Source organism: Protopterus annectens, chromosome 2.part0, assembly GCF_019279795.1.
Source record: "Protopterus annectens isolate FY-2018-M chromosome 2.part0, PAN1.0, whole genome shotgun sequence".
Classification (NCBI taxonomy): domain Eukaryota; kingdom Metazoa; phylum Chordata; order Ceratodontiformes; family Protopteridae; genus Protopterus; species Protopterus annectens.
This window is the reverse complement of record NC_056728.1, coordinates 162327197-162353908: the sequence shown is the minus strand read 5'-3', so window position 1 is coordinate 162353908 and position 26712 is coordinate 162327197. Positions and strand designations below refer to the sequence as shown.

General features: G+C 38.8%; 1 protein-coding gene across 1 annotated transcript in view; it reads left to right on the top strand.

Annotated features, from left to right (window-relative positions):
- Positions 1-26712, top strand: part of CNTNAP5 (contactin associated protein family member 5) — a 4019360-nt gene that overhangs the window by 3619885 nt on the left and 372763 nt on the right. The window contains exon 20 of the mRNA XM_044060643.1: positions 513-646. Coding sequence (XP_043916578.1) covers positions 513-646 — 134 coding nt within the window. The remainder of the gene's footprint in view (positions 1-512; positions 647-26712) is intronic.

Here is a 26712-nt window from a genome sequence, read left to right as displayed (position 1 = left end):
ATCATGACCATTGAGATCAGTAATATTCAATTATACTACCGGTATCTCAGGTATGTTTAGCTGCAGTTTATGATTTAATTCAAAATATGGTACCTCACTTCCATATCAGATATCAGTACTGGAATATAAGTCTCAGTGGCTTGGAGGGGCCTAGAACTCATAGCTTTCCCATCTTCCCTGTATTAAGACAAATGGATAACCTGCAGAGCTATCTGTCTTTTCCATATATTCTGAAACTTATTTAACTGACTTTTAGTAAAAGTATTTTTCTAGGCATGTCTGTAAGTATGCATGAGTATATGTGTGCAAGACTTTTTGTGTTCTGTAAGTACTTAGGATATATTTAGAGGTGAATGTTGTTTTAACATTAATATGGTGAAAAGTTAACACTTATGTACTGCTATGCTGCATGCCAGTATAACTGCTAAAACCTTATGTATTTTCCATCAACTACCACCACTGTTAGTGCTAGGAAATGTCATACACATATGTGTTCTTTTTTTCCATTTCAGGTAGCTTACAGATTCGCTACAAACTGAAAACGTCCAAAGTGCCTGAAGTACTCACTATTAATCTCTCCAACTTTTCCAATGGACAGCTTCACCAAGTGAAGATTAATAGAGAAGGAAGACATCTTTATGTCCAGGTACATGCACTTTCCAGTGTAATATGTTCACAAGCTACTGCATTCATTTAGTTCCTTTTAGTCACTTTTCTTCCTTTGCCATTCATTAATACACTTGGGTGTCTGAATTTATTGACAGCCTCCTGCTATAGAAGGCACAACAAAGACAACAGATTGGAAGGGCTAATAATCATGTTGTATTACATCACATCATGTTGTGCTATGTTACACTGTATGCTAGATATGGTGCACCTAAAGAAATCTGAATCCCTCCATGCCACATGCTCCAGGGACCTAAACCTCATTACCACAATAAACAGAACATGCTGGAGGGACAGGTTCCTAACCCAGAGACTTCCCATACTCTGGAACAAGCTTTCTATTCATGTCAAGTAGAGCACTTCACTGGCCCTGTTTAATTGAAATCTTGACGAGTGGATGGGCAATAGGAAGTTCACCCCAGGGATCACTTTGGTGACCTTGCTTGACAGGGGCACTGGGAACTAAATTTGGGTGGCATGATGCCAGGGAATCTTCTTGGGCTAGGCCTATATAAGCTCCAGGGCCATTAGCCTAGTACAAACCTATGAACCTATATCACCAGAGAGGGCTGTTGAAAAGACCTGACTGGACGTCAGCTGATTGGAATATTTGGGGTAAATCTGTCCATCATCAACATGGATCTAAAGAATGCCGTTGAAGTGTACACACAGCCATAAGTGATCACTATGCTTCAGGTGGTATACATTTATGCTCCCAGCCCTACCGAGGTGTACACACAGCCATAAATGACCACTATGCATCAGGTGGTATACATTTATGCTTCCATCCCTGCTGAGGTGTACACACAGCCATAAGTGACCGCCATGCTTCAGGTGGTATACATTTATGCTCCCATCTTGGCATAGAGGCTGTCAGGAGGCACCTTAATGAATGTGGTAGTATAAGTAATGATGAACAGTTTGTTATTTGTACTTTGCTTGATCTGATATTAAACAACAACGTCTTCATGTTTCGGGATAATACATATAGGCAGGCATGGGGGGTTGCCATGGGCACCCCTTGTGCAAATGCCTATGCGAATCTAGCTGTTTATGAATGGGAGAGGGTGCATATTTTCAATGAAGAGAATTTTGTTAACAAGGCCATTTATTATAGGAGGTTTGTAGACGATATCATTCTTTTCTGGAATGGTACCATCGATTCCCTGCATGAATTTGTAAGCTATATGGGGACCACTACCTCCTTTTTGAGCTTTACACATGAGTTTTCCTGTATTAGTATCAATTACCTTGATGTTACTATAGTTAAAAATGACAAGAATGAGTTTTTTACATCGCTATACAGGAAACCGTGTTGGAAAAATGGAATATTACATTATGAGAGTATGCACCCTAGATACATCTTCCCCAATGTAGTTAAGAACCAGATGACTAGGGTTACTAGATTATGTAACACTGACAGTGAGATTGAACGCCTTTTAGACTTCCAAGAGCAATGCTTCTTGAACAGAGGATATCCTTCTCAATTAATTATGAATTGTAGAAGCAACAATATGAATGCCTCTGAAACGGCCCCCATGAAGAAATTTTCATATAGACATCGTTTGAAATTTCAGAAGGGCATAGTACAATATGACATCAAATACACCAATGATGTCAAATACATTAAGGAAATTGTGATTAGGAATTGGAAATTGTTAAGTATGAACAAGGAATTATTGAATATAGTGGGTGAACGTCCTAGCTTTAGACACAATAATTGTTTCAACTTAAAAAGGATTTTATGTAAAGAAAGAGTTTCTTACATACCTACAGACTTAAGAACTAATTTTAGACTAGGAACATTTCCCTGCAAAAAATGTTGCATTTGTAAATACATTACCAAAGAACAGAGATATGTAAATAGGGAACTGGGTGTTAATTTCACCCCTAATTTCTATGCGACATGTGACACTACCAATGTAATTTATTTAGCCACATGTGACTGCTGTGAAGTATACTACGTGGGCCTAACAACACGCAGACTCAAAGATTGGGTGTACAACCACGTATATGATATACGGAAAATGAATGATAGTAATGTACTGGCCCGACATTGTCAGATGTTTCCGGCACATGTCTTTAAATTTAGAGTCCTCCAGATTCTATATCCTAATAAACGGGAGGGTGATACACTAGGAACCCTAGAATTATATGAATTGAGATGGATTTTAACACTTAGGGCACATTTAGAACCTGGCCTGAATACATCACTCAATATTAGACCTGCTCTTCTTTGATCTTTCTGCTCCACATTCTATAAGGGTTGTGGCTTGCACAGGGTTATTTGTCTTTATGTTTATTTAGATGAATTATGGATGATTGGCTGGCTCCAGATGGGTCGCTTCCACTATCAAGAGAGATAGATGTTCTATTTTATTTTATTGAACTGAGTAGTGTTATTTGTTGTGTTTATGCTGATTTGGGTAGTCACATCTTTATTATAATGGTGATTTCACGCAGATGCAATTATTATTGTATAGACCAATGTACCAGTTTGGTCTATTTTATGTTTTTGTCTATCCTTTCCTTTCCCCCTTCTCCTTCTCTCTTGTCTATTCTCTTTCTATTTTTTCTTCTCCCTTCTCCGTTTTCCTTTCCTACCCCCTTTCCCCTCTTCTTCCCCTCCCCCCCCTCCCTCATCCTCTCTTCCTCCCATATTCTTTTTTCCCTTCTCTTTTAGAGCGTTACGTTACACTAGGAATTCTGTTAGTAATTGTGTGATGTTATATTACTCACACTTTATATGAGTGTTCCTGAATGAATACAGGTTATGATTTTTTAATGTTATAATAGGATACCTTTTTATGAGATGTACTATATGAATACAATTTTTGATAGATTTTACACTATCTTGTAGGATGAGCGATGTGATAATGTTTCATTGCATATTTTTAACCTGGATACCAAGCTGTTTAAGATGTATTTATTCAATTTTGTCTTTTCTAAATTGGTTAATTAGATTTGTTTTTTACCCGCCATAAAGGCTCATTAACTAGGGTGTGATTTTATGTATAAAAACTGGAGTTCTTTTCTAATTATTGTAACCTGATGAAGCGCACTTGTTGGGTGCGTGAAAGCGCTCGTTCTGTTTTAAAATAAAGATTCTTTACTATCGTGGTGGCTCCAGTGATTTGTTGGGATATGCTCCCATCTCTACTGAGGTGTACACACAGCCATAAGTGGTCACTATGCTTCAGGTGGTATACAATTATGCTCCCATCCCTACTGAGGTGTACACACAGCCATAAGTGACCACTATGCTTCAGGTGGTATACATTTATGCTTCCCTTGAACCTGCTGCTGAGTATCCAGCTATGTATTCAGACACTATGTTTCCTCCCCATTGGTTACCTCTGTGGCTCCTAATCAGAGTGCTCTGAAAGTATCAATTTACCAGGTAGTCTCTCTAACTTATTAGGGAGCAACCTATATGGAAAAATTTCTAGAGGTGGGGAAAATGAGGAACCTATGAAAAGCCACTGAATGGGCTCTGGGAGCCATCATACTGTGACAGTACTGGTCAGAAACGGTACTCTGGAGAAGTGAGGTGCAGTGATGTCAGCATTTGTCTCATGCCTCCTTACTGAACTGCTGAGTTACAAGACTACTGATCTTCACCAGTCGTTGTACCACCTCCAAGATAGGAGAACTGGCCATTGTCCACTTCATCGTATCGCTTCTAGTCAGTCTGATCAGTGCCATGAGTCTGTTCCTGAACTCCAGTCACCTTCAGCAAATATGGAAACCCTACTTCTGTGCAATTGGACTGGAAGCCTTCAAGTTTTCCAGTATTCTTCAATCTCCTATGCGAGGCTAAAAACCAGTAATAAGAACTGTCATTCATGCACCCATAGAGGTTTTCTTTGTTTAGCCCTATCAGACACATGCACCTTCCAGTAATGCCTAAGGGATGGTGTGCAAAGGGCCTTGTAAGTGATGTTCATGCATCCACATGCAGTGTAATCATGGCTTTGCTCACATGTAGAAGGAAACTTTACATGATCCCCAGTCTTCACCAGTGAATTCTTTCACAGAGCATGTGCCCTGACATGTACTTCCCAACCCCCAAAGATAGATTAGAAGGTTTGAATCTTATAATTTCCCTCCTGTCCTTGACAGGTGTGACAGTCAGTACTCAACCTCTTGTCACCTGGGTTGCAGTTGGAGCCTTATCCCTTTGCACCAACAATGTTGGCTTTAAGTGGTACCATCAAAGCTGTGGAATGCTGCATGAAATACAGAACCTTATGAATCTTCTTTTTAAGTAAGTGTTGGGGGTTAAGCAGGAAAACAGTGTGAAAAAAAAGCAAAACAAGCTTAAGTAAAGAGTTTAAGACACCGAGTAATGAGAGTCCAAACAATTAAAATAATCTCCATGAATATGTCTTGATAGGGCAGATTAAAACTTGGGTTATTACAAATATTTTTACACTGGACTGAAAATGAAGAGCAGTTGTATGGTGTTTAGAACACAGGTTTGGAATTTCTGGTGGTCATTATCTAAAAATATATACTTTCAGGCTTCTTCCATGATATGGCTCTCTAGAGTCACAGACATGCTGGTTGAAGGATCTTGCACTTCTTTTATTAGTTTAGATTTGTCCTTGCTTCATATTGCCCCTAGCAAAAGCATTGTTTTGGAGGGTTTGAATGATGTAATATGCTAACTAGAGCTTTAGTTTCCTTATTTGAGTACTTGCTCACAATTAAGTGCAGGCAACTATTTGAGACAAAGAGCTTCTTCGAGGAAAACAGAGACAAGAAATACTAACCCTGGTCTGAACTGATTACCAGATGTCAAACACTCAGCAAAGAGTGTAAGAGTCCAATAAATAGGACTGCCAGTGAATACAGTCTCACAAGGTTCTCTCAGGTCATTTAGATCTTGGATAATTCATCTTAATTCAACAGCATAATTTAAGCAATGCATTGTCTTCTAAGGTTCATTGGTACTCACTTTCCAGGAACAAATCAGAATGATTACAGTACTTTGTTCACTGTTGATTTAGGGTATTTGGAATTCAAGTCCATGACTGTAGGGACACTTTATTTTGTACTGAACATTTAGTATTTGAGGCACAGCTAGATGTGCATTGGGCACACTTATTTCTGGCAAAATAAATTACTTAATCAGACTTGACTGCTATCCATGACTTTTTAGTTACTTACTTAATAACTAAGTCTAATTTGTAGTCACTGAATCAGAGAAGAAGTGTAGTACCTGGAGATAATCTTCCTCACAGAAATTCATGTCTTGTGATTGGTACAGCACTGTGCATGAGTGTCAGACGGCCATTGGGTAGGAACAAATCAATATCATGTAAGTGAGGGTTTATGACTTATGCGTAAATTTATTTATACAGCTTTCACCCAATGCCCCACAAACATTTTCTTTTTTTCTGTAGAATATCTGAAGTATTCTTTAAATGAAAGGATTACAAACATTTCTTTTAGTCAGTTATAAATCACAAGACTTCTTGAATATATGTGGTTTGCTATGCTGGCACATAACTCACTTAATAAAGTGCACCTAGCTTTATAGATTGTGTCCTAGTAAGTGGGTAAAAAAATGCAGGAATTTGTAAAAACTGTAGTTGTTCAACACCTCCAAAGCACTTATGATAGAGTTCTATTATAGCTCTTGTCACTGAGTAAGTAGTTTTGCTTTTCTGTAGCAATTTTAATGAACTGTGATTTGTGTCTTGTTCATGTCTCCAGACATGAAAGCTGGATTTGAGGTAACGTAGTCAATAAATTACTTTATTCAGTGTCTGACACTAGGTGGCACACTTGCCTTTGATGCAGAAGGCTGCAGATTCTACTCCCACACCAGGTAGTTAGATTGCTGCTACGAGTGCTGCACTCCTGAGTATGTCTTCCTTCTGATGAAGTGTTAATCGTAGGTCCCATCTGCATAAGTCTGTTTTAATTGATATAGTAGATCTTATGGCACCAAGGGGAAGTTTCCCAATGTTTTGGGCAACTTTGACCTATTAATATAAACACAACCTCAAATCTCTCCTGAAAAGAGGCCACTGAACTAGTTTGACTAACCTGATCATTATTAAAAATAAAATTATTAAGAAGGAAAACGTTTAAGGTCATGAGCAAACTTGACTTGTATTCATGTATGTGGGGTTAAGGGCTTTCTTGTTTAGAGAAAATGAGAAGATTCAGAACAGATGGCTGCATTTAAAAAAAAATTTCAAAAGCTAGGAATTAGTTAACAATGTTTGCTATATACCTGTCACTAAGAGATGCTAGGCAAAAATGAAATATATACAGTATAATTATCAAAAATAATGTAAGTTTATATTTTGAAGAATTGAATAGCCAGGTTTCAGAACTATGCAAAGACGGTAAACATGACAAAATATTGTATTACTAGATGGGAGGAGACCCTGTATAATGAGAGGACTTCTGCTTGTAAGGAGACCACAAGCAAGCTGTAGAGGAGGACTCTTTGTTAATGTACATTTCTTCTTTGTAACTTTTCATTACATACTAACTTGTCTAAGTGTACCTGCTACCCATACATCACAATACTGTGATCATTCATCTTGACTTTCTATTAGATAATTTCTATTCTTCAGTTCCACTCTGCCCAACTAGTAGCCCAGCTAGCAGCCTCTCTGCTTAATGTGTAGCATTTCTTCATTGACCTTGATATGTCTTAAGCCTCCCCCCTCCCAGCAGCTAAATACACCTGGCCCTTTCACTGTCTATTAGCATATTGTTTTATTTGCAGTTATCTTACCACTTTTTGTCCAGCCACATACTGATAACCTAAATTTAACTGTCTTCATTAATCTATCTAAAGACCCTTAGGTCAGGCTGTTTAGAAACTCCCTTCCCTGCATAGAAACTAGTTTAAGGATTTTCCCCTAGTTTAGTATCTCATGTAAAAAACAACCAAAAAACAAAAAAAAAAGCAAAAAACAAATAAGCTTACTGATTGTTTGCCAGACAGCTCCCAGCTGGATCCAACCTCCTCTGTTCACCCTCACTGCTGTGAGGCTCATGCCACTCCCCTACCCTACCCCCAATTCCCACCCACCCCCTGCTATACCAATTCATATTTCATTCTAGCCATGCCCAACTTTCTCATTATCCAATCAGACATACTAACTCTATCCATTTAACATAATCACTAACTCCATCCCCATGAAAATACACACTTGATATTCTCTCTCTCTTACACTAGATTACTACTACTTAATTCCATAATATCTAAATTGGAACTGATTAGATAAATTACAAACATACTATAACAATGTGCTCCTGCTACACATATCTGCTCTAGCAGTACTATCATCTATTGCCCATCTTGCCTCATATCGCATCAACCTACAAGAATTTGCTCCCTACCATGCTACTGCTCTTTGTCCTTATAATACCAATTCTATCTCCTCTTCCATTTTCAACTCTTCACCCATTGACTATGCTTCCATTACATTACTACCTCACCACCACTCACCCAAAATTTCCCTTAAATCTGACAGGTATATAACAAAAATTATAAAAAAAATCTATAATCTTCATAGCTTCAAAACTATCTCTTAGTGTAGAAATTCGTCCAAATCCCAGACCAATAATTACTCTAAATTTCTCTACTTCCCAAGTTTCAAACAACTCCAACAGCATACTTCATCTCCCTAGGAAAGCAGCTGACCTACTATTGCTAAACATAAACATTAGAAGCATCTCCAATAAAATTCATGATCTCCATGCCAGTCTCTCACTATACTCTCCAGTTATAGTGCTTTTAACTGAGACATGGCTTAAACCACACAATAATGATAATGAAATCCTTTCTCCAGGATATAATATCATAAGGAAGGCTAGAATAGGCAAAAATGGAGGTGGCATAGCAATTTTATTTAAAAATCACCTTATAGTTGAGACATTGAACCTAACTTATCCCAACTTTGACATTGCTGAATTAATTTTTACCAAACTAAAAATTAACTCCAAAAAACTAATAAACATAATTGGATGCTACATGCCACCTAGAAACAATATATCCACTCTTGAGAACCTCCTAAATTGGTCTTGTAAGTCAATCCAACAAGAAACCATTAAAATGGGAGATTTTAACATCAATTGATTTGCCTGCAATTCTCATAACCCCACTAATCATGTAAACCTTCATGGATTTATATAAACCATCCACACTCATACTAGAACTTACAAAGCATCCAAGAGGCGATCAATCCTTGACTGAATATTAATAAACAGACCAGTCCACCCCTCTCATTCTTATTCCCTCCCAGATGGCCTGAGTGACCATCTACCAACCGTTCGGCTAAGGCAGCATATCCATCATACCAAAAGCACTGTGTACCAGCTAATAAGACATAAAAAGAAATTTAACTCATCAATTTCTTACTGCCCTTAGAAGGTGTAATTGGACACCACTGAAACTTCTTGATCTAGAACAAGCCATGAAATACTTTAACTCCACCTTTCTAGATATCCTAAACCTATATGCCCCTCACAGAACTATCAGAATCAAATCCAGTATTGCTCCTTGTCTAAATAAAGACACCAGATTCCTTCTTAAAGCCAGAGACAAAGCCTGGCACCACTGCCACAAAATCAAGCCTCAAGACAAGCTTACCAGGAGCTTAGAAATAAAGCAAAGAAACTAGTCAAACTTGACGAGATTAATTACTATCATACTCTACAAATTAAACATCAAAATAATCCTCAAAAGTTCTGGACAGCCATTAACAAAATTCTCTTTCCAGGTAAATATAGTACTCCCTCCCCTACTTCAAAAAACAACTCAGAGAATATACCTACTCAATTCAATAAATACTTCAATGAGACCATTCTAGCCTTATCTAACCAGCCAAACAACCCCCACCCACCACAGAGTCTTGCAAAACATACAGCAACATCTTTACCCTGCAACCTGGGTCTATTGACATAATAAGAAAATGCCTTAAAAAAACTAAAGCCTACAACACTGGCAGCATTCAAGCTACCAGCCAAATTTCTGCATATTGCTGCTGATGCAATCATCTACCCAGTAGCCATTCTTATTAACAGATCCTTGTCTGAAACCCTAGGCCCTGAAAGCTGGAAAATTTCCCATATTATCCCACTTCATAAAGGAGGCAATGCTATAGAGCTGACCAACTACCGACCAATAGCTATTCTATCCCCTCTATCCAAAATCCTGGAGAGATGCATACATACACAAATTATGGACTACTTACATACCCATAAACTCTCATCAAATACTCAACACAGCTTTTGTCCCTTTCATAGCACTACCACTGCTCTAATGTCCTTCACCAATACAGTAAGCCACCACAGAAACAATGGAAAATTTGTATCTGCTAACTTTCTCGACCTCTCTCACATGGTCAGACATAGTATACTTATCAAAGCTCTTTCTGATCTAGGTCTTAGTCAATCCTCTATTGCCTGGTTACAAAACTATTTATCTGGATGCCATCAAGCAGTTCTATGGCAGCAGGAACTCTCACCTCTTCTTCCAGTTACTCTAGGAGCACTCCAAGGTTCCATACTAGGTCCTCTGCTTTTCTCCCTCTATACTAAAAACCCCCACACTTCTACTCCTCATGCATCTGTCATCCAATATGCAGATGATTCCACACTAATATGTTCAACTTCTTCCTTACAAGAACTTCACTCATTAACACAAGACTCCTTTCTTTCTGTTGAAATATAGCTATCTCAATTCCAACTAAATCTGAATCCCAATAAAACTAATCTTCTGCTCTTCAAACCTATAAGATCCACTGCATCAGGTCCCTCATTTAACATTATGTCCAGTATTAAAACTACTATTTCTCCCTTAACTCACACCGAACTTCTTGGAGTTGAGATTGACAATAATATGAGATTTGATATTCACATATCCCAGACCATTAAGAAAGTGCACAAAAAATGGTTGTCCTGTACAGAAACAGGCAGGTCCACCATTTCATGCACTCATCTGATCTCTGCATTTCTTTATGCTTCTCCTATTCTTACTAACCTTAGCAGGACTGATTTAGCTTCACTCGATTCCTGCCGCAACAAAATATCCTCCATTTCTACATATAGGTCACACCACTGTGCAGCCCTAAAGCAACTCAAATGGTTAGAACTTCCCCAAGTCTTACTTTGCAATCAACTTACTTTAGCCCATAAAATACAGAATCATTGTAAAAAATACCCTGCACTGCAAAATCTATGTCATCCTTACTCAAGTAATAGAACTCTCCACTCCAGTAATAAATTCCTTCTTGAAGTAACAAAACCCAATAACACAGCTGGGGAGGCACTCTTTCCTATCTTCATTCCTAAAATATGGAACTCTCTGCCAACATATATATCATCCATCTTTTCCTTAGAACAATTTAAAAAATCACTAAAAACTCATCTAACTAATGTTTGGCTCTGTTCCTGTACTAGTGCAGGCTAGTTTAGCCATCGATCACACTGTTACCCCTTATCTGAATGAACAGAAACCATAAGATGTGCATTTATTTAACATTTGTTTACCATGAAAGTCTGACTTGGAACAAAGCCTTTTTTCAGCAGAGGCCTGGGGAGAAACCCTCCAGATTCATGTTTTTGAAACATGGGCAGAAACTGGAGCACCAGGAGTAAACCCACACAAATGCAGGGAGGACATGCAGACTCCCCACAGAAGGCACTCCAGCCAAGAATCAAACTGGAGAGCCTCTTGCTGTGAGGTGACAATGCTACCGCTGCACCACTGCGCCAAATTTTTATCTGATTCTCTGACACAAGGTGTTTTAAGGATTCACTATATTCTCTTGATTATATGTATTCTGTTGGCTCATATGTATGTGTATATTTTATGTTCTTGTATATCTTGATACAGCTGTATATTTTCTGTATTTAACCTAATCAATTTGTATATTGTGGATTATTTGTAATCTTTGTTGACTGTGTTCTTGTGGAGCTTTTCTCTCGGGCCTCTACTGAAAATAAACTTGTGTCCAGTTGGACTTTCCTGGTTAAATGTAAAATAAAAATAAACAAATACATGAAGCCAAAGTTGGACCAGGCAACAGATACTGGAATGCTTTAGACAAGTCAAATAACCAGTACGAGCTCAAGAAAAATGTGCAATATAAAATGTAAAATGTAGAAGTGGTGCACAAAAGAAGATGGGGCACTATCTAGAAACTTTGAATTCGCAATTATAGAGTAAGTACAAGCAGATATTGCAGTCATAAATCAATTACAGGTAAACAAGAATGCTCTGGGTGAACTACATATGATCCTCTGTACAAGCAGCTGGACCTTTTTTGATACATTTCGGTACTTAAGAATTAAAGGCAAGGACTGCCAAATCTAATGAGAAGTCAGTCAATATGATGGAAGCAAATAGTGGTGGTGAGTGAATGAAAATGCAACTAAGAGAACTCAGCAAAACATAAAGGTTTTATAAATATCGCAAAAAGACAATTACTGTTGTGGGGGACTTTCATAATTAATGTCCTGGCTTGTTTAAAAAGTCATGTATAATGCATAAAATAGAATCATTTTGCAAAATTTTGCAGATATTAAAAAAGAAATATTATACCATAATAGAAAACAAATTAAAGACCAGGAAGACAAAGTGAGCAAATAACAAGAGAAAAGCATAAGCAAAGTAGATGTCATAAAATAATGAAAGGCACACAGACAGTGGTAGCAGAGTAAACCAAATGATGCAAGAGTATATAACTTAATTAATGGAAAATAGTAAAAAGCCAGAAGTCACAGCAATAGTAACAGCAGTATAAACTGTGAATACACATAGGAATTATTAAACATAATACGAAAGAAACTGAAGCCAAACCCAGTGCGGATACCAAACTTTAGGCACATCAGTCCACAAAACATGTTCATTTAAGAAGTTTTAAAAGCGTATTTTGCAACAGACATGACATACCTCATACAATAATTTTTTTGACTTAGGAAAGATCATTGAACAGCAGAGAAAATCAAGAAACTGGACATAATAGAAGATGGGTCAAGTCCCAAAGCTACTAAGTCTCAGAATCCAAGTGAAGCTTGGATTAGTGCAGGCATGATAGAAGCTAGTAAAGCTATGAAAAGCAAAGACTCTTGACACTTATGATGTCATGATTTAAATAAGTCCAGTAAAGGTGTTTAGCAAGTTGGATCTGATATCACTCTGTCACCAGCTTGAACTTAATGCTTATAGCAAAGGTATCTTAACTTTCTGTACAAAAAAAAGTTTAACAAGGTACAAAATGATAGTATCCTGTGTCATCTCTGCTGCTAAGATCTTCCAGTGTGTAATTCAACAAGTTATACTAGGAATCAAATGACAAGGAGTTTAGTGATAATGTTGCAGTCTGTGAAATGAAGAAGCTCTGATAAAAGGGGTAGAAAGGCTAAAACAGATCATTCTTAATGCTTGATAAAGAAAGAAGGTGAATCTGACAGATTTAAGGTTGAATTTCATGGATATATATTCTATTCAGGGAAGAATGCTTAAGCAGGTAAAACAGTGTTTTTGTACATGGTTGTTTAAAGTTCCAGATTTATAAAATAGTATATCATAATTATAGGGTTGTTAAGAGTATGTTCCATTTATTTAGTGAGAAAACAGTGAGGTGCACTACAAAAGATGAAGAATGAATTCTTCTCAGTTACGGTGTCCCATTTTGTTGTGAATAGTCCTGCTTTCCCATCCAATCATCAAGATTTTTCCTGAAGAGTGCTAATGAAGAACTTTGCTTGACATAGATAATCTATCCCTCCAGCATGTCCTGGTTATTGTGGTGACAAGGTTTAGGTCCCTGGAGCATGTAGCTTGGAGGGATTGGGATTTCCTTAGGTGTAGCATGTCCAACAGCTCTGGGTTTGACATAGCTTTATATGTTGGGCAGAGATCACCTCGGAGTAGGCGATATGCTATGGAGTAAAGCTGGAGTTTTTGAGGCGGTCAGTGTAGGGTATCTGTTTGAGGCCAGTAATCCTCTTTGTGAGGTACTTCTGTGACCTTTCCAGCTGCTGCAGATGTCTTGTGAGGTACATTCCAAAAGGGGCATTGTACTCTATAGTGGGTCTAATGAGTGTCGAGTAGAGGGGAACAATGACCTCTTTTTTCCTGGATGAGAACCATTTTATGATGAGGTGTACCACGTAGAAGGACTTCCTGACTACTGTGGTGATGTGACTATTAAAGGACAGACTACTGTCCACCTGGGTTCCCAAGGTCTCTTATCACAAATTTGGTGTTAAGTAGACTGCTGTCTATGTAGTAGTTCATGGGTACAGAGTTTTTACCAAAGGGGATGACAATGCACTTTTTGTCATTGAGCTTGAGGCCATGGCTCTGACACCAGGCATCTGTCTCAGCAAGGCCCTTCTGTAGGATTTTCACATCATTTGGGGACTCGACTATGGCTCCTAGTTTGCAGTCATCTGCAAACTTCATTAGCCAGAGGCCTTCTGTGTTAGCCTGTACTTCAGAGAAGTAGATACCAAACAGGAGAGGTCCCAGGACTGAATCCTGTGGTACTCCACTTGTCACTGGTTTGAGGTCAGATTTGAAGTGTGCAACTTTTACAGCATGGGTTCTTTCAGTGAGCCATTTGGCAACCCATCTTGTAATGTAGGGATTTATACCTAGTTTAATGAGTTTAGCTATAATTCCAGAATGGGGGACGGTGTCAAAAGCCTTGGCTAGGTCAAGATAGGCTGTGTGAACCACCTTACCCTCATCTACGGTTTTGGTGACTGCCTCAAAGAAATCAACCAGGTTCAGAAGGCATGATCTGCCTTTCACAAACTCAAACTGGGTGGGATACAGAGTTTGGAGGTTACCAATGTCTTTATTTATGAGTTCCATGATGATACGTTCCATGGCCTTGCAGACCAGGCTCGTCAGGCTAATAGGGTGATAGTTCCTGGGATCAGTGGTGGCTCCACCTTTGTGTAACTGTTGCTGTACACCATTTAGTGGGCACAAAGCCTGATGTGAGGCTATGATTGAACATGGTGCTTAGGTGGGGAGCCAGTTCGTTCTGAAGTTTGTGTAAAATGCAGCCTTGGATATTGTTTGGTCCCATGGATGCTGTGTTTTTGGCTTTAGAGAGTGCAGCTTTTACCTGCGTAGTTGTAATTACAGGGACTCTGCATTCTTCCTGTATAGATATGGGCCCTTTAGGGGGTGAGGGGGGGTAAAGTTAGCACTGAAGCTATCTGCCAGGATGTTGGCAGTATCAGTTGGTTCTGTAATTTTCGTGCCATTGTGCTGTAACTCAGAGTAGATATGAGTGTTGTCATTGATTTTCTTGACAGCTATAGAATGCTTTGTGGTTGTCCTTAGAATCAGTAGTGATTTTGTTTTCATAGCTAGCTTTGGAGGATCTTATAAGGGATCTCAGATTCTTACTGAGGCTGACCAGGGAGCTCCTCCACTCATGGGATTTTACTCTCTTTTGCAACAATTTCTTCCTTCCTTCTGTTGTACAGTTTGTTTATGGCAGGGGATCACCAGATTGGCTTCCTTTTTTTGGAGGATAGTATCTTGGTTCTGTTTGGGATGGCACGATCCATGCACTCGTGTAAGTGCTTATAGAGTGTATTTGTGTAGGATAAAGCAGTCTTAACTGTATTGTCCATCTGCATGGGTGTCATGAAGTTCACCACTTCTGTCTTAAGAAGCATGAAGTTGGCTTTGAAGAAATTTTTTACAGTGGTTTCCTTAATGGGGGGTGAGGGCGGGATGTGGATATCAAGGGTGATTAGCTTATGGTCGGATCGGACCAACGAGGAGTTGACTTCAGGTGTGGAACACCGGTCACTCATGTTGGTAATGACTAGGTCTAGGATATTGTTGCCCCTGGTGGGGGTTTGGATAAGTTGATCCAAGGCATTGGAGTTTATGAATTCCAGAAAGCATTGTGTGAAGGAGTTGGTACACGAGTAGTTTTCTCAGTTAATGGTGGGGAAGTTGAAATTGCCCATTATTAGGGTGTTTGAACCCTAGTATTTTCCAGTACATCAAGAAAAGAGGAGTGGGAATCCTGGGGCATGGTGGGGGATCTGTAGCAAGCTACAATTTGGATTGCAGTTTTGCCCAGAGTTAGTTGCACTTGGATAACCTCAGATGCATTATGCTGAGAAATTAGCCTGGAGGTGTGGATATCCTTATTGAATATGGACACATCTCCGCCTTTGGTGTTCCGGTCCAGGTTAGATGGCCAAAAAGTGTGGTATGAGTTATAGCCTGGTAGTGCAGGGGTGCTCTCTGGAGCCTTGAACCAGGTCTCAGTCACTGCACAGATATCGATGTTCTCCATTGTAAGGAGTGCCTCAAGTGAGTGCATTTTGAGATTTAGACTTCTAGCATTGAGTAGCATTGCCCTCAGTTTTTGCTTGCCTGTTCGTGTTACATGGTGAATTTGTCATTTGAACCTTGCCTAAAAGAGGCACTATAGGGGCTACAAGAGCCTTAGCCAGTATCCAGAATCCCAGGGGCAACAGGTGCAGGCCATCTCTGGCAAAGCATCATGGTCTGTTGACCATGTCATCCCAAGCAGACAGATATTGGATCCCCTTAAAATGACACCAGAAGCTTACCCAATTGTTGAAGTCAATCATTTTGTCCTTGTACTGCGGTATCATTATGGGTGATGACAAAATGCTACTCAGGGCTAGGGTCATACCTGCCTTGGCTACAAATCAGAGAGCTCTTCCATGTCTCTTTTCCTGTAGTCCAGGGAGGTACATCTCAGGTTGTTCACACCAACATAAACAATGACAGAGTCATATTTGTACTTGTTGTGGAGTGACCTGAGTGTGTGTGTTATGTGGCGGATCCTGGCACTTGACAGGCAGCTGATAGTAACCTTCTTCTTGTTTAGCCTGGTGAGTGGGACATCACCTATGACTAGTGTGTTGGATACGTTGTTTTGCCTTATTAGCTGTGGTTGAGTGGCACACTGAGTCTGTGGGCTATGTGTCATTTGGGTTGTGTTGGTGGGTGAAAGTTGCTTGCATTTCTGCTTTGGAGGTCTCTGTTGCTTGGGCAGATTATTATTGAGAGCCTCCGTGAATGTTTTTGTATTTTTATGTGTGGATTTTGTTGGTGTAGATTTAGTGAGACTATGTGATAAGTGTGGTGTGGTGCAAGTGTTTACCTTCTCCTCTTGAATGTCAAGTTCAGTCTTGGTTGGAGAGAGCTTTACCTCCAGTTTGGCTAGATAAGTGCATCTCTCACAGGTTGTAGTGTTGGGTGGTAGGAGAGGATTGTCTGTGTACATGAGGCAATTTCTACATTGCCCTAAGATGCCCAGATTCATCAGATAGACAGGAGAGAACTCTGGGAGCTGACCCTTGGACATGCCTGAATAAAAAACTATTTTCCTCTAGATGAGTGAGGAAAGTGAGTACAAGAGCTGTTTTTCTCTAAGCAAGTGAAGAAAGTAAGTGCAACAAATGTTTTCTTCTAGGTAATGAGGAAGGTTGAGTGCTATAATAATTAGTAGCTTATTTAGTGCTTACAACAAGTTCTGAACAAGTGCTGAGCACGACTAAGCAAATTCAAGTGCTAAAACTAAGAATCTGTATACTAAAGTTACAGGAAAGAAACAAGTGCAAATACGGGCTTTCAAATCAGAAAGTTGAGAGAGATGGAAAAGATTTCCCAGATGGCCTATAACTACAATTTCTGGACCAGAACCACTCCTTATGTGCTAGACAGGTTACCTAGTGCTTACCACTCCCACTGACAAGCTAGAAGGCTTCCCTCCAACACAGAAAGGCTTGGGGGGGGGGGGTTCAGAAGCTTACATACAGTCCTGGATACAGCAAATCTGTATCTGGGCTAAACTAGTTACAGGAAAGGTAGGAAACAGGCGTACAGTTTTCTTTTTGTTGTTTTTTTTTTTTTTACAGAAAAGTAGCTAAAACAGCAGTAAAAACAATTCAAATGCAGTGCAAGCTAGCACACTTGAGTATGTAGCAATATTAGACCAAACACAGTTTAAAAAATGCAATTAAATTAAAAATTACTAAAAACAATTTCTGAAGGAGTGCATTAGGTAGAATGTGGTAAAGAGATGGGACTGGGTGAAGTGTTCCACATCAATTATACAGTGGGGGGGGCAACTGCAAAAGCCACCAAATTTAAACAACAAACCAGAAATAGAAAGGGTGGGACAAAACACTTTCAGCAGAGATCTGAAAAACTATACAGTGACTCAAAAAGAACAGTGCACAGCTCTGAATAAAATTAGTCCAGCATCAGTTTACAGTACACAATTCTGAAGAACCAAAAAAATATACTTAGCTCTGTATATTTCCAGATAGTTTGAAAAGAGCTCTGTTAGACACAGGTTCCAACAATGATATGCAGGCTGTTAACTAACATGGTCTGTTATTATGCAAGTAATCCTTCAGATAGTCAAATGACACAAGCTGTAAAAAACAGTTATACCAACTTAAGACACAGCAGAAAATAGGGGGAGGTGGGACAAAACATTTTCAGCAGAGATCTGAAAAACTATACAGTGAATCAAAAATAACAGTGCACAACTCTGAATAAAATTAGTCCAGCATTTACAGTACACAATTCTGAAGAACCAAAAAATATACTTAGCTCTGTATATTTCCAGATAGTTTGAAAAGAGCTCTGTTAGACACAGGTTCCAGCAATGATATATGTCAGGAGTTGACAGGTGCTGACTGATGTTTCTTTTTAGGAATAAACTCTTGTCTAGGCTTGTAAGGGCCCTAAAGCCATTAGTCTAGTAATCTCCTATGATTTTATGATCCTATTCTCGGTGAAAAACATGCAGAGCAGTTGAACTGCACATTATCCATTAGCCCCATTAGTCAGGGGATTTTTTACATTATGACCTGTCCTCAGTGCTCCTTGACTCAGTGGTTGACAGCTACTCACCTCCTCTGACCACTCCTCCCCTCATGGAGGGTCATTGTTGAATGCCATTCCCTCAGAATGGGTACTCCCATCCCTCCCTGCCAGCACCTCAGATGCTCAACATATTGGTAAAATGGATCTGATCAGTTCCAGCACTTCAACATATTAAGAGTCTTTGATCCAGGGCTCAGGCTTCTTCCATGCACCCATAATACCCTTCTGTCCCTACAGTATCTCAGATCTTGTTTGACACTTGTTAGGTATGGGTGTGATCCATGGGCTCTGCAGTTTATTAGTTGTTGAAGATAAGTCACAATCTTTTCTTACAGACCTTGTTGATATCTTTGATACCTCCCAATATCCTTCAGATATTCTTCATTATAGCTTGTAATATTAGTGTTTGTTTTGAGTTGCACTTTACTAGTTGATCTCTTACAGTCGAAGGCATGTCTTCCTACATTTTTAACCTTCCTTCACCATGGATTCTGCAGTCCCACCTTCCAATCATTCTGTCAAACAGGTATAGCAAGCCCCCACCAGAGCATGATTCTTGGGTGCAGAAAATTACAAACAGAGGCTACATTATTCCCTTCATTTTCCATCCACCAAACAAAAGAAAACTTCTTGATGTTCTGCCCAGACATAGGAAGGCAGCAGCTGCAGAGATTTCAAAACTACTAGAAAAAGAAATATCCAGGAGGTCCCACAAGACCAGCAAGGATCCAAATTCTATAAAAGATTCTTTTTTATTCCAAAAACGTCTGGGCACTACAAGCCCATTTTGTACCTCAGTCACCTCAATCAGTTTGTAAAACAGACAACATTCTGGATGGTCACGATTCTGTCCATTCTGTCATTCTTGAGGAAGGAGAACTGGATGTGCTCAATAGACCTTCAGGATGCTTACTACCACATCAAGATTGTGAGGAAGTCCAGAAGGTTCTTCTGCTTTTGGCTGGGAGCCATTCACTTCTAGTTCAAAGTACAGTCCTTTGGTCTTACCACAACCCTAGGGTGTTTTCCATGTACATGGCAGTGGTTGCAGTGCATCTCAGGCTGCAAGGGATCTGGGTGTTTCCTTACATAGATGATGTTTCACAAGAGGGATCTACTTGTTCAGGCCAGGGACTTCTTGCTCCACCAATGTCACAAACTAGGGATTAGCATCAACTTGAAGAAAAGCCAGCTGATCCTAGTTCAGATGAAAGAATTCATCGGGTGCCACTTGTATATGGTTTCTGAAATTGCCAAACTTCAGAAATCAAGAGTACTCTCTCCATGTTGGCTAGCTTCTGAAGTCCTTTCTGAAGTGAAGCTCCCACAAAATTGATTGTCAGTTATACTTGTGGGTTATGGACATCAGCTGGGTGTAAAGACCCTGTGTTTCTAAAGTGTAGTGAAACTGTCCACTTATTTTGTGGGGTTTGGCTTTATTGGCCTGAATGTATCCACGAAGACTTAAAAAGAAAAAGTAAAATGTCATGGCCATTCGGAAGCTATATAGCTGAAACACTTGGTATCCTTAAGGGGTTATTTACATATATCCTATGGTCCTTTCTTACACTAGGTTTAAGGTATCCCACAGTGAAAACTCTAGCTTGGCTAGGTTATTCTTGTAGTTTTTACTAATTAGTTTGTCGTTTTTTTTTTTAATTTCTCCTAATCTTTTGGGTTTCTAATACTATGATGGGAATGGACCCTGTTCCTAAGTCAAAGTATGATTAAAGTTCATGAAATTAGTATTGTTTCAATCTTTGATGTCAGCCAAAAGTGCTCTTTGCACTGGTTTATCTGTGTGGCCTTTGTACTGTTTGGTTGGGATGTTAGTCGGGATATTTTGCAGACAACTGAATGGTTATGAAAATCAGCTGGGTGTAACAACCTTATGTTTCTAAAGTATAGCCAACCACTCCACTTATGCTATGCTGACAAGATCATAAGGAAGCTGAAACATGCATGTCCACAGCTATTGGGATTTGGCTTTACTGGCCTGAATGTATTCACAAAGGCTTAAAAGGAAGCAGTAAAAAGTAATGGACATTCAGATGGTATAAAGCTGAAACACTTGCTATACTTAAGGGGTCATTTGCATATATCCTATGGCCCTCTATTACAGGAGGTTTAAGGTATTACACAATGGAAACTCTAGCTTGGATAGGCTTTTCTTGTAGTTTTTACTAATTGGTTTGTCTGCGTGACCTTTTTACTTTTTGGTTCAGCTCTTCACAAGAGTAGTACCACCCTAAGTGTGGGGCATGCAGTGAGCATCAGAACTGGACCATCTCTCTTTTCTGCAAGGGGCTGACATCAGCAGGATTCCCCACCCACTCTAAGACAGTACTACTTCAGTATGTCCACAATGTGTGTCTCCCTCCTCCTCCTTCCTAGGCTGGGCTCACTCAACCTACCTGTACTGTGCTCGTGTTGCTATTAAAATCTAGGTACATAGCCCATAGTCAGAACTGTATCCATCTATGTCTCTACTGCAAACTATGTGCTAATATAGAGTATTTTGTATCTGAGATATCAAATAGAACCTAGAACTTATGATAATATGTTCATAGGTAAGTACTAGTTTAGCTACCTTTGTGGGCCATTTTTAAGCCTAGCCAGTTTCCCTTTTGGTGGTTGCATTAACCTTTTCCATTTGGTGTAAGACTGACCTTACCCATCCCGTGGTTGATAATTATATGCTACCCCTAGTGAGAACAACTGGGATCACACCATAGATAATATGGGGTGATAAGATCACAGGAGAAAGCATACAGGAGCTGCCTCCATCCATTAGTTGTATAGGGGGCAGTCATGTGGTAAATTTTGTATTACTCATCCATATATCAAAGTTGTGCTTGAATATGGACAAAGATGGGTTTTGTTTTACATGGACTGGGAGTCAGTTCCAAAGTAGTATTATCCTCTGCGAGATATACCTGCCCCTCTAAAGTGTTCTATTGATGTCACAGAAGAGGCTTAGATCCCTAGACAGACTATTTCTGATGTCATTTGACTTCCTAATGTGCAGTAGGTCCATCAGTACTGGGTTGGAGAATGCCTTGTATGTCAGACACAGATGACCTGCTAGCAGTTAGTAGGGAACCAAGTATGCTAACAGAGCTTTGAATCAGTCCATGCAGGACATCTTGTTTATGCCTTGTATACTTTTAATAAGGTATCTCAGCAGGCTTTTCAGTTGTTTCATGTTTCATGCTTCGGGACAGATACATTACCCCAAAGGTGACATTATACTCAGTGATTGGTCTAATGACGGCTAAGTAAAAGGGGACAATCTCTAGATTTAAACAAATTCCCTGTGTTTGTAAGCTGAGCAATATAGAAGGATGTTCTTATGATAGTGGACATATGTTGTCCAAAAGTTAGAGGCATATTGTCAATGTGGTAATTCTCAAGAGTAGATGACTTTCCAAATGATATAATGCACTTTGTTGTATATAAAGTCCATATTTTTGACACTAATTTTTTTTTGGGAGGATAAACTTTCCTGCAAGATGGCTAAGTCACTTGGGGATTTAATAACTGCTCCAAGCTTGCAGTCATCTGCAAACTTATTCAGCCAGAGCCCTTTGGTATTGGCTTTTACTTCAGAGAAATAAATACCAAATAGGAGAGGTCCCAGCACTGAACACTGAGGAACTCTACTGGCTGGTCTCTTTGTGGAGGGAGTATCCCATATTTTGGGCTCCTGCATCCTATAAGCAATCCAGTAGGTGATGTAGAGGTTTGTTCTCAGTTTATTTAGCTTTTCTACTATGCCACTCTAGTGGGTTTTGTCAAAAGCTTTGGGCGGGTTGAGATATGAGGTTTGTTTTGATTTATCCATCGTTCTGCTGACCTTTTAAAAAAAAAATCCACCAGGTAAAGTAAGCATGTGTCCAGAGCTTCCCTTTGTCATTACTGATTAGTTCAATGATAATTCTTTCCATGACTTTGCATATGAGGCTGGTTAGACTTATAGGTTTCTGGAAGGTCCTCTTTTATGTAGGGGAATAACTGCAACTGTTCTCCATTCGCTTGTTATAAAACCTGTAATGAGGCTGAGGTTCAACAGTTTTGTTAGGGGGATGGCTAAAATGTACTTTGTGCTATTGAAGATGCATCCAGGGATATTGTCAGGTCATATCAGTGCAGTATTTTTAGCTTTTTATTGCACTTTTAGGACTTTGTGATAGCTGGAGGTAAGACTTGTTCACATTTATCTTGTGTGGTAGAAAGAGGGGGAAGAGAAGGCTAAAGTTTGAGCTGATTTTATCTAATGTATTAATAATTATAGTCTTCATGACATATTAGCAGTTTGTTTCAAATTTCACTTGTAATTTATGTATCCAGAGCTGATCTCAAACTACCTGGACCTCCATTGAAAATGGGCTTTGCTCATACCGATGATCATTGTTAGCAAACTGAATGGATGCATGCATGAATATACACATACACGAAAATAATTTATTGCATTCTGAGGTTCATGTTTCAAGGAATTACAGTTATCAAGTCAGGTCATTAATCGTACCTGTATATTTAATACATTTGTTTACTGGGAATATTTAGCTGAGAAGTCCCATATTCATTACAGACCTAGAAAAAATTATTCCAAGATATTTAGATTAACAACAGAGGTAATTCTAAGAATTCAGATTACAGATTGTGTGTTATAAATAATGCACTTAAATTAACCAGTGCAAATTAACATACACACAGTTAAGCGATAAGGAACATTAGGCAGCAGATATACAAACAGTGTACATGACTGCATTAGAAAATATAACATCAATAGATGTTTGTTTCATCAACAATAAGAACTAATACATAGTAGAACACTATTGGACATTTGCATAAATGTTGATAGAATACAGTCTAATTTGAAGAATTCAAACATATTTGCAATATGATGCAAAATTGAATAAGTGTTAGAAACATAGAGTATAATGGGGTCCTTGTTTACAGCAGTTTTATTGTGTTTTTGAGACCTGGATGCTAAGAAATTCACCTTGAGAACAAAACTTGAGAGGTGATTCTTGGCATCTCCATCTAGAACACACAATAGCAGGTTAGGATCAGAGACTCAGTTATAACTCTTTGTAGTACATGTAGCTTTTTTACTCATCTCAGCTAAATGGAAGTTGTAGCAGATGTCCCTGTGCCACAAGCAGCAGTGCACTTTGAAGGTTCCTTGTATGTACAAGCCTCACGGACTGTCTTCCACTGGTCGTTACTGCACTATTGGTGTAGCTACTAACTGGGAAACAGCACTTGCCTGATCCTGTAGTGCTGATGTGCAGACTCCCTTCTGTTTTCTGGGCTCAGATCTAGGGATATCAAACTGCATATGATTACTCTCTGACACTGGTAAAAAACGATATGCCTCTTAAACCATTTCCCTAATACAAGACCAGATCGTAACAGCACTTAGGGTGCTTAACAAAAGTTTAAGTCCAGGTCTAGTGTTAGGGTCCGTCAGTCAACAGTATCAGGTAGCAAAGAACGGAGGTAGATGGACAAATTATATCTTTTCTTGTATCACATTAGTTTCTTTTAAGGGGGTCTCTTCACTGATTTCTATCCCTAGGTTCATGTTTTTGATACAGCTACCCTGGGTGTTTAGGATAGAAGTATTTCCTCTATCACCTTTTATTTTTGTTTTATTTTTCTTTTCTTTTTTATTGCCCTGCTATGATGGACTATGCCTGCTTGTTACATGATTGCAATCCTTTTGTACAGCAAGACTGATAATTGTATATAATGTATTATGTTGTGTCTTGATATGTTTCTGTTTTTTTTTTCTGTTATAAATCTTGCAAAACTAATAAAAATTATATTTGGAGAAAAAAAAAAGAAGCAAAGATTTATTTATTTATTTTTATTTTACATTTGTTTACGGGGAGAGTCTGACTGGACAAGAAGCCCATTTTCAGTGGAGGCCCGGGGAGAAAAGCTCCACTAAGATACAAAACAGTACATTTAGAAACAGTACAATACATTATATTACTAGCTCATTTGAAATAATGCAATATAATTAATACAGTATGAGTAAACAATGGATATAGCTGTTATACAAAAATGTACAGTACAAACAGGTGGGTATTACATACAGATATTGGTACAAGTATAGGAATGTGGTATAGTGCCAGTATAGACCATGCAAATAGGGGGATATTACAAACAGACATTAGTACAAGAATATGGGTTTGATATAGTGCCAATTTAGACTTTGGGAGATTCTGAGTTTATTTCTGGGTGTAAGCTGTACACCCTGTGAAGTAAAGATATGGTATTAGTAGTCAGTGGTTAGTATGTGCAGGGGAGAGGTTGACTTGAAGGATAGAATAGGAATAGGATAGTAGGGCTATTTGAGTTAGGACTACAGGGAGTGAGTATAGACTAAACTTATAGTATTTGTTGAGATACAATGACATTTTTTTGTAAAAAAATGTTTTTAATGACTGTAATATAGCTACAATATGATGCATGTTACAAGTTGAGGGGATGAAAGTTTGTTATGTCAAGAGATTCTCTGACCCCCACTGATATATCCATGGCTGTTGTACTGCAGCCATAATGAAAGGTTCTGGCAGTCAACACTGTGGATTAAGGCTTTGAGCCTAGGGTATAGAGTTTTATTCCTTCTAACTCCGTTATTTTATTTATTTTTTATTTGTTTACTGGGATAGTCCGGCTGGACACAGGTCCATTTTCATCAAAGGCCCAGGGAGAAAAGCTCCATAGTAAGTATCAAATTAAACAATATGATTAACAATTTTGAAAAGCAAATATGAGAAAAACAACAGGAAAAACAATACAAAGAAATACTGTATAAGCAAATATGGAAAAACAAGATATATATATATATATATATATATATATATATATATATATATATATATACACACAGAATAAAACATAGTTAACCATATTCATGTGATAAGTCTACAATTTCCATTAGCAGTTAGAATTTCATAAGACTGTAAAAACTTATACAGTGGTTGAAGGTAGACAGTGAGTTTTATGGAGTGAATGAACAGAATCAATTATGTGATGCAAAGGCATAGCCTTTTTTCCATTAAGTGTGATCTAAGTGAGGTTTTAAACTGGGTAAGAGTAGAGGCAGAAATCAGGGCAGAATGGAGGTTATTCCAGGTTCTAGCTATGGTGTGAGAAAACACAACTTTTCTTGCAGTATTGTTAGCCTTTGAGATACAGAGTAGAGATTTGTCGGATGAGTGAAGAGGACAATTTGTATTATAGTGGATGAGAAGTTGGCCTAGTGCTGGGGTTTTTTCAAGATGTCTTACAGCATTGTAGGCAATCACTAGCTGGTAGTAATTTAGTAGCTGCAGAAGTTGTAACCATTGTAGTTCCCTTAGAGCCTGGAGTGGTGGCTTCTGAATGTGGAGTTATTTGCAAATTTGGCGATTTTGTTTTAACATGACTCAAGTCTGGAAAGGTCAAGTTTTCTGACTTGGGTAAGGATAGGAGCGGCATATATTAGAATGTACAGTAAGTGAGTTTGGGCAAGGGTAATCTGAGCTTGTCTTGTGAGGGATTTTCTGTGTCTATATAGTGTTCCCATTTTTTTTATGGATCTTTTTGATTGTTTGTGAAATATGGATGTCAAAAAACAGGATTTTGTCAATTTCAACACCCAGGAGTTTGGTGTGGTCAGAGGGACAGATAATAGTGCCATTTTTGGAGGCGATAGTGAAGGATAGAGGGGTAGGCATGGTTTTGTTGGGGGTGAAAAGTAACAATTTAGTTTTATTAGGGTTTAGAATAAATTGGATTTGAGTGATCCATGTTTTGACAGAGCTAAAAGACTCCTGAGTGAGGTGTTGTAGAGTGGTGATTGATGGTGCCGAACAAATAAGAGTTGAATCATCTGCATACTGTATAAGTGAAGCATGCTGTGTGGTGGTATGGAGATTATTGGTATATATGGAGAAAAGAAGTAGGCCTAATTTGGAGCTTTGTGGTACGCCTATGGTCGTTGGGAGTAAGGGGGATAGTACACCTTGCCATTGGACAGATTGTTGTCTTTCAGACAGATAGCTTTTTAACCATGCCATAGTGGATGGGGCAAAGGATAGGGAGGCCAGGATGTTGAGTAGTAAGGAATGTGAGACCATGTCAAATGCTTTGGA